At 44.4% G+C, this 9,885-nt stretch overlaps 1 protein-coding gene across 1 annotated transcript in view; it reads left to right on the forward strand.

The window, feature by feature from the left end:
* The first annotated feature begins 2,172 nt into the window (after positions 1–2,172).
* LOC112223362 (growth arrest-specific protein 7) overlaps positions 2,173–9,885 on the forward strand; it is a 94,324-nt gene continuing 86,611 nt past the window's right edge. The window contains exon 1 of the mRNA XM_024386355.2: positions 2,173–2,651. Coding sequence (XP_024242123.1) covers positions 2,472–2,651 — 180 coding nt within the window. The 5' untranslated portion in view covers positions 2,173–2,471. The remainder of the gene's footprint in view (positions 2,652–9,885) is intronic.

The following is a 9,885-nucleotide window of genomic DNA, read 5'->3' on the forward strand; positions in this document are numbered from 1 at the left end:
ACTGACCCAACCTCAACTGACCCAACCTCAACTGATCCAACCTCAACTGACCCAACCTCAACTGATCCAACCTCAACTGATCCAACCTCAACTGATCCAACCTCAACTGACCCAACCTCAACTGACCCAACCTCAACTGACCCAACCTCAACTGACCCAACCTCAACTGACCCAACCTCAACTGACCCAACCTCAACTGATCCAACCTCAACTGACCCAACCTCAACTGACCCAACCTCAACTGACCCAACCTCGACTGACCCAACCTCAACTGATCCAACCTCAACTGATCCAACCTCGACTGATCCAACCTCGACTGACCCAATCTCAACTGACCGAACCTCAACTGACCGAACCTCAACTGACCCAATTTCAACCGACCCAATTTCAAATGACCCAACCTCAACTGACCCAACCTCAACTGACCCAACCTCAACCCCACCCAACTTCAACTGACCCAACCTCAACTGACCCAACCTCAACCAACCCAATGTCAACCGACCCAGCTCCAGGCTGAGGGGGAGGCCAACAATCTAGAGGAGAAAGCTAAGAAGGCCACGACGGACTTGAGTGACAACCAGAGGTTTCTCTGAGTACACTTTGAACTACTGTCATAGTCTCCACTCTTTGAATCCTGTATGTCCTGCTTCTTTATGTGCTAATGCAGGTGGCCATGATGGCCGAGGAGCTGAAGAAGGAGCAGGACACCAGCTCACACCTGGAGAGGATGAAGAAGAACCTGGAGATCACAGTCAAGGACCTGCAGCACCGTCTGGATGAGGCTGAGAATCTGGCCATGAAGGGAGGCAAGAAGCAGCTCCAGAAACTGGAGTCCAGGGTGAGTTAACAGCTATTGTGATTTGATATGCAAATGCATATGCAAAGGCTCTTAAATTGATGATAACCAGAAGAAGTGCCAGGCCGAGTGGTAGGAAAATATCTAGGCTACAGCAACTGTTCATCTGAATTTCCAAAATGTGTTTTCAAAATAAGTGCTTATTAATTAAACTAACATACTGGAAAGAGTGAGATTCCAACCTTTGGACCCCCTCAGTTGCAGATGCGAGGGTTGGAGGGAGAGCAGAGGAGGGGAGTTGATGCCATCAAAGCTGTCAGGAAATATGAGAGTCAAGGAACTCTCCTACCAGGTAGAGGAAGAATGTTTACTACATTGATGTAACCACTACAACTACACCTACTACTCTGACTACTATAGCTACTACTACTATGACTACTACTACAACTACTACTACTATGACTACTACAACTACTACTACTACAAGTACTACTATGCCTACTACTACTACTACAACTACTGTGACTACTACAGCTACTACTACTACTATGACTACTACTACTACAAATACTACTACTACAACTACTACTACTACTACTACTACTATGACTACTACTATTTTTATATTTACGGATAGCTACGGTCACTCCAACATTCAGACTTAATTTACAAACAAATAATTTGTGTTTAGTGAGTCCGCCAGATCAGAGGCAGTAGGGATGACCAGGGATGTTCTCTAGATAAGTGTGTGAATTGGACCGTACTTTTGGGTGTCAGGGAAAATGTATGGAGTGAAAAGGGTGAAAGGGTGAAATGCCACAGTGTGACATCACAGCAGAAAGATGTGTGACCTGTTGCCACAAGAAAGGGGCAACCAGTGAAGAACAAACACCATTGTAAATACAACTCATATTTATGTTAATTAATTTTCCCTTTTGTACTTTAACCATTTGCACATTGTTACAACACTGTATATATACATAATATGACATTTGAAATGTCTTTATTCTTTTGGAACTTCTGTGAATGTAATGTTTACTGTTCATTGTTATTGTTTATTTAACTTTGTATATTATCTACTTCACTTGCTTTGGCAATGTTAACATCTGTTTCCATGCCAATAAAGCGCCTTGAATTTAAATGACAGAAAAGGAAGCGAGACATCCCACTCGCAAGTTTTTTCTGGTTCATATACAGTCAATGAACTACGCAGACCAGACCCTGCTGCTCTTGCATTGATGTCTTATGGGAGACCCACCCATTTAAGTAGATCGGAACCGTGACCATGTTTTTCAATGGTCAACGGCCTCTGTAAGACATCTTTATTTATCCACCATCTTTGATAACTCACGTGCAAAAACACAAACGCGAGTACCGGGATATGTCTTATAAAAGCGCAATTGGAATTGAAGGAGCGCAGACTTGACTGTTGATTTCGCGAAAGGGAGTTCACACTAAATAGAGAATCTCCCGTAGGTACACACACTCAGAGAACATCAGCGCAGAGTTAAGGATTCTATTGCCTAATGTTGGATTGTTGCCATTGATGCGCTAACTAATCAACATTACAAGTTATACGATAAATTATACTGAAAGAACTAAGTGATTCTCGAGGAAGGGGGTCAGTCTGTGTGAATCTAGGAGCGGACCCGGCGTTTTCCCAGAGAAGATAACGATGTCTAGCTCTTATTGCAAAAGTTTATACTCCTTCAGCGGGGACCAACATCAGCAGGGTTTGACTTTCGAAGTGGGAGAAATCATAAGGATAGTTCATCCGTTGCCTGGCGGCTGGTGGGAAGGAGAGCTGGATGGAGTCAGGGGATGGTTCCCATCAAGTTATGTACAAGTCTTAGAGGTAAGTCGGGATGTCCACTCTCAGCAGGGCTTGATTCCCGAACGTGCACATAAGGACCTGGGGACTCCATTCCTGACACATTCCAATGGAATTCTCAGATCCCCTGCCTGTGTGCCTGTGTCTGTCTGTATGAGTACGCATGGCAGATCACTGAGGAAACACGCTACTCTGGCACAGCCGGGTCAGGCGCACACTGGTGCGGTATGCAGGTGAACACTGTAGGTCGTCATTGTAAATAAGATTTTGTTCTTGACTTGCTTAACTGACTTGCCTAGTGAAATAAAAAATGAAAAAATAAAAACACAGGGTTCAAACGGGAGCACGAGAATCATTGGCAAAGGACAGTGTCTTGAATCAGGTTTTTAGCCAAGAGCAACATCTTTCAGGTTCAATCACCCACATGGGTATATGCTCTTAAAAACCAATGAGGAGATGGGAGAGGCGGGACTTGCAGCACCTCACGCTTCACAAATAAAAACACGTTTTATTTTAGCGTCTGGCTATGCAGACACACGCGAGCAGTGTGGGTGCAATGATTGAATAACATGAATGCATAAATGTATTTTGCAATGCTTGGCATGCGACGCGAGTGGTGTGGTCATTGGACTCTGGAGCAGTAGAATTGCTTTCTCTGAGTGATGAATCACGCTTCATCGTCTGGCATTGGCGGATGCCAGGAGAACACTGCCTGCCTCAATGCATAGTGCCAACTGTAAAGTTTGGTGGAGGAGGAATAGCAGTAGTGGGCTGTTTTTCATGGTTCAGGCTAGGCCCCTTAGTTCTAGTGAAGGGAAATCTTAATGCTTCAGCAAACAATGACATTCTAGATGATTCTATGCTTCCAACTTTGTGGGAGCAGTTTGGGGAAGGCCCTTTCCTGTTTAAGCATGTCAATGCCCCCTTGCACAAAGCGAGGTCCATACAGAAATGGTTTGTCGAGATCTGTGTGGAAGAACTTGATGGGCCTGCACAGAGCCCTGACCTCAACCCCATTGAACAGCTTTGGGATGAATTGGAACAGCGACTGCGAGCCAAGTCTAATCGCTCAATATCAGTGCCTGACCTCACTAATGCTCTTGTGACTGAATGGAAGCAAGTCCCTGCAGCAATGTTCCAACATCTAGTGGAAAGCCTTCCCAGAAGAGTGGAGGCTGTAATAGCAGAGGGGGGGGCAACTCCATATTAATGCCCATGATTTTGGAATGAGATGTTTGACAAGCATGTGTCCACATACTTTTGCTCATGTAGTGTACAATAATATGACCCTCAACTACACAATTTGATCCATCAAATTTACTCTGAGGATTCAACCCTGTGGGAAGCTTCATGCACCATTGACCTCAGTGAGAAGACGGGCCCTTTGCCGTCTGGTGGGGGGGAAATGGGGCTGCTACAGGCTATATATCAGCAGCGTTTTCAAAACGTGGTTTGGCCTTTAGACGTAGTCACTAACACTGGTATGGCAGAAGCACACTTTAGAGAGCAGACATATTAAAGTCACTACGTTGTCATTGTAATAATGCATTTATTAAGATGCCTATAGAGATGCTATGGATCCATTTCATGAACCTTTAATAATGTGTTTAGGACCTGTTATAACACATTCATGAAACGCTTATAGACCTGTAATAAATGCATTATATCTATTTAGTCAAAGTAAATCGTTACCATACAGTCATATACATCCTATATTCAGACCAAGGTGTATTTAATGACAGAGTCAGAGGAATGTGTGCTTTCAGTCCTGGTGTAGTTTACTGTGCTCTCATCTACATCTGAGACACTTTCCATTGTCATCTTCAGCAGACGAAGCTTTGTTCTCCAAACATGCTTTTTCTTTTTCTTCACACTGAATCATTCAACAGAAAACGTGTCATCAGGCCTGCTCAGATCCTCATATCAGACCCTCAGATCCACACAGTCCCCAGGAACCTCCTTGTGTAGATAGATACTGCCTTCATTTTAACAAACAAATCCTATTTTATGATGAGATGTTCATAACAACTTTAACTTTCAGAGTTTAACCTTGTGCTGTTGTTATGGAAGCTGGAGAAGGTGTAATATAATTGGACCCTGGAGGCTCCTTTCAGATAAAGAGTACATGGAAGGGGATGATGGTGATGATAAGCTTTACGTATTCTGTTACTATGGCAGTGATCACTGAGTGAGGGATGACAGCTGTGTTTGATTGGGGAACTGTTTGCTTCATTTTTACTTTTATTTCCCAGCTCACTGATTGGCCAGAGAGAGAGAGAGAGGAAACGTGGTTGTCATTTAAATCAAATCAAATCAAATCACATTTTATTGGTCGCATACACATGGTTAGCAGATGTTATTGCGAGTGTAGTGAAATGCTTGTGCTTCTAGTTCTGATCTACAGTTGAAGTCGGAAGTTTACATACACCTTAGCCAAACACATTTAAACTATTTTTTTTTCACAATTCCTGTAATTTAATCTTAGTAAAAATCCCCTTTTAGGTCCGTTAGGATCACCACTTTATTTTAAGAATGTGAAATGTCAGCATAATAGTAGAGATAATGATTTATTTCAGCTTTTATTTTTTTCATCACATTCACAGTGGGTCAGAAGTTTACATACACTCAATTAGTATTTGGTAGCATTGCCTTTAAATTGTTTAACTTGGGTCAAACATTTTGGGTAGCCTTCCACAAGTTTCCCACAATAAGTTGGGTGAATTCTGGCCCATTCCTCCAGACAGAGCTGGTGTAACTGAGTCAGGTTTGTATGCCTCCTTGCTCATTCACGCTTTTTCAGTTCTGCCCACAAATTGTCTATAGGATTGAGGTCAGGGCTTTGTGATGGCCACTCCAAAACCTTGACTTTGTTGTCCTTAAGCCATTTTGCCACAACTTTGGAAGTATGCTTTTGGTCATTGTCCATTTGGAAGACCCATTTGCGACCAAGCTTTAACTTCCTGACTGATGCCTTGAGATGTTGCTTCAATATATCCTCATCATTTTCCTACCTCATGATGCCATCTATTTTGTGAAGTGCACCAGTCCCTCCTGCATCAAAGCACCCCCACAACATGATGCTGCCACCCCCGTGCTTCACGGTTGGGATGGTGTTCTTCGGCTTACAAGCGTCCCCCTTTTTCCTCCAAACATAATGATGGTCATTATGGCCAAACAGTTCTATTTCTGTTTCATCAGACCAAATCAAATCAAATTGTATTTGTCACATACACATGGTTAGCAGATGTTAGTGCGAGTGTAGCGAAATGCTTGTGCTTCTAGTTCCGACAATGCAGTAATAACCAACAAGTAATCTAGCTAACAATTCCAAAACTACTACCTTATAGACACAAGTGTAAGGGGATAAAGAATATGTACATAAAGATATATGAATGAGTGATGGTACAGAGCGGCATAGGCAAGATACAGTAGATGGTATTGAGTGCAGTATGTACATATGAGATGAGTATGTAAACAAAGTGGCATAGTTAAAGTGGCTAGTGATACATGTATTACATAAGATGCAGTAGATGATATAGAGTACAGTATATACGTATACATATGAGATGAATAATGTAGGGTATGTAAACATTATATTAGGTAGCATCGTTTAAAGTGGCTAGTGATATATTTTACATAATTTCCCATCAATTCCCATTATTAAAGTGGCTGGAGTTGAGTCAGTGTGTTGGCAGCAGCCACTCAATGTTAGTGGTGGCTGTTTAACAGTCTGATGGCCTTGAGATAGAAGCTGTTTTTCAGTCTCTCGGTCCCAGCTTTGATGCACCTGTACTGACCTCGCCTTCCGGATGTTAGTGGGGTGAACAGGCAGTGGCTCGGGTGGTTGTTGTCCTTGATGATCTTTATGGCCTTCCTGTGACATCGGGTGGTGTAGGTGTCCTGGAGGGCAGGTAGTTTGCCCCCGGTGATGCGTTGTGCAGACCTCACTACCCTCTGGAGAGCCTTACGGTTGTGGGTGGAGCAGTTGCCGTACCAGGCGGTGATACAGCCCGACAGGATGCTCTCAATTGTGCATCTGTAGAAGTTTGTGAGTGCTTTTGGTGACAAGCCGAATTTCTTCAGCCTCCTGAGGTTGAAGAGGCGCTGCTGCGCCTTCTTCACGATGCTGTCTGTGTGGGTGGACCAGTTCAGTTTGTCTGTGATGTGTACGCCGAGGAACTTAAAACTTACTGATGGCTGCGTGACCAGAGGACATTTCTACAAAAAGTACGATCTTTGTCCCCATGTGCAGTTGCAAACCGTAGTCTGGCTTTTTTATGGTGGTTTTTGAGCAGTGGCTTCTTCCTTGCTGAGCGGCCTTTCAGGTTATGTCAATATAGGACTCGTTTTACTGTGGATATAGATACTTTTGTACCTGTTTCCTCCAGCATCTACACAAGGTCCTTTGCTGTTGTTCTGGGATTGATTTGCACTTTTACACCAAAGTACGTTCATCTCTAGGAGACAGAACGCATCTCCTTCCTGAGCGGTATGATGGCTGCATGGTCCCATGGTGTTTATGTTTGCATACTATTGTTTATACAGATGAACGTGTTACCTTCAGGCATTTAGAAATTGCTCCCAATGATGAACCAGACTTGTGGAGGTTTCCAATTTTCTTTATGAGGTCTTGGTTGATTTCTTTAGATTTTCTCATGATGTCAAGCAAAGAGGCACTGAGTTTAAAGGTAGGCCTTGAAATACATCCACAGGTACACCTCCAATTGACACAAATTATGTCAATTAGCCTAACAGAAACTTCTAAAGCCATGACATAATTTTCTGGAATTTTCCAAGCTGTTTAAAGGTGCAGTCAACTTAGTGTATGTACACTGGCATTGTGATACATTGAATTATAAGTGAAATAATCTGTCTGTAAACAATTGTTGGAAAAATGACTTGTCATGCACAAAGTAGATGTCCTAACCGACTTGCCAAAACTATAGTTTGTTAACAAGAAATTTGTGGAGTGGTTGAAAAATGAGTTTTAATGACTCCAACCTAAGTATATGTAAACTTCCGACTTCAACTGTATGATGTTATGAGATGTTTAGGACCGTGTGGTTGAAGATAACCACTCCTAACTTCTCTGTCAGTAAAGTGCTACCTGTTGTCCATATGGTCTTTATACACCAGTCTAACTCTGTTGGTCATGACAACCTAACTGACAAACAGCAGTGGTCCAGGGCACAGTGAGTCCTGTTTGTTAATAGGAGAAGAGAAAGTGTCCTGTGATAGCCTCCTCCCGCCGAGGACGCACAATTGAGCTTCCTCCCGGAAGCTAATGCGGAAGTGTTTTAAAATCTGCCACACCCCCTTTGAATCAGATGTTGATTTCTCAGAGGAGAAGAGCACACATTTAAAAAACTCTACTTTACTTATTATTTTACTATACAATGTCTCGCACAACTAGCTACATTTATTTTTTCCACTTTACCCATGTATTTTGAGATTCCTCCTCTGTAAATGTAATTTGCCCGATTACACACTAGTGGAGAAGGAGAGTCTCGTTTCATACAAACGCATTGGTTTCCTCGTTTCTTCTCTTCCCCTCTTTGATTGTCAGGATGGAGGAGAGGACGCGAGGAGTCGAGCAAAACCATTTGAGAATGCCCTAGAAAGTGAAAGGTGTAGAATCTAGATGAATGGACCAATCAGACGCACTGTTGTTGACTCACAGATGTCACCATGAGGACGCTGGTGGGAGGAGCTATAGGAGGACGGGCTCATTGGAACGGAGTCTACTGTGATTTATGTATATTTTATGTGTTTGACTCCGTTCCAATAATAATAATTCCATTCCAGCCATTACAATGAGCCTGTCCTCTTATAGCTCCTCCCACCAGCCTTCTCTGATCTCAACCAATAGAAATGGCTGTCTAAGGGACAAATCATTTGATTGGTTTCGAAGAACAAGTGAATGAGTCATTGAATGTTTTTGTGGATCGTGGTTAGCTACATGTACAGCCGATTAGCACTTTGGTGAGTTGGCAACGACCGACTATTATCCAAATACTAATTAGTCTCAATGCTAAACTAATCTCGCTTGGCACTTTTGTGTAATGTAATTTTCTTTTGCCTAATAGTCTTGGTCTAGCTCACTTTAGTAACCCACTGTCACGCACACACCCTCATCTCCAACACAAAAACCTTCTACTGTGATTATCAGCACTGGTGTGACTGAGGCAGCTGGAATGGTGAGGTAAAGAGGCTTACTATATCCTGTACTGAGCTGGCACTGGGCACTGGGCATGGAGGCCACAGATCTAGTCTAGATGACAGCTGGCATGGGCACTGGGCACTGGGCATGGAGGCCACAAATCTAGTCTAGATGACAGCTGGCACTGGGCATGGAGGCCACAGGTCTAGTCTAGATGACAGCTGGCACTGGGCATGGAGGCCACAAATCTAGTCTAGATGACAGCTGGCACTGGGCACTGGGCATGGAGGCCACAGGTCTAGTCTAGATGACAGCTGGCACTGGGCATGGAGGCCACAAATCTAGTCTAGATGACAGCTGGCACTGGGCATTGAGGCCACAGGTCTAGTCAAGATGACAGCTGGCACTGGGAACTGGGCATGGAGGCCACAGGTCTAGTCTAGATGACAGCTGGCACTGGGCACTGGGCATGGAGGCCACAGATCTAGTCTAGATGACAGCTGGCATGGGCACTGGGCATGGAGGCCACAGGTCTAGTCTAGATGACAGGTGACACTGGGCACTGGGCATGGAGGCCACAGGTCTAGTCTAGATGACAGCTGGCACTGGGCATGGAGGCCACAAATCTAGTCTAGATGACAGCTGGCACTGGGCACTGGGCATTGAGGCCACAGGTCTAGTCTAGATGACAGCTGGCACTGGGCACTGGGCATGGAGGCCACAGATCTAGTCTAGATGACAGCTGGCATGGGCACTGGGCATGGAGGCCACAGGTATAGTCTAGATGACAGGTGGCACTGGGCACTGGGCATGGAGGCCACAGGTCTAGTCTAGATGACAGCTGGCACTGGGCATGGAGGCCACAGGTCTAGTCTAGATGACAGCTGGCACTGGGCATGGAGGCCACAGGTCTAGTCTAGATGACAGCTGGCACTGGGCATGGAGGCCACAGGTCTAGTCTAGATGACAGGTGGCACTGGGCATGGAGGCCACAGGTCTAGTCTAGATGACAGCTGGCATGGGCACTGGGCATGGAGGCCACAGGTATAATCTAGATGACAGCTGGCACTGGGCATGGAGGCCACAGGTCTAGTCTAG

Source organism: Oncorhynchus tshawytscha, linkage group LG24 (assembly GCF_018296145.1).
Source record: "Oncorhynchus tshawytscha isolate Ot180627B linkage group LG24, Otsh_v2.0, whole genome shotgun sequence".
Classification (NCBI taxonomy): Eukaryota; Metazoa; Chordata; class Actinopteri; order Salmoniformes; family Salmonidae; genus Oncorhynchus; species Oncorhynchus tshawytscha.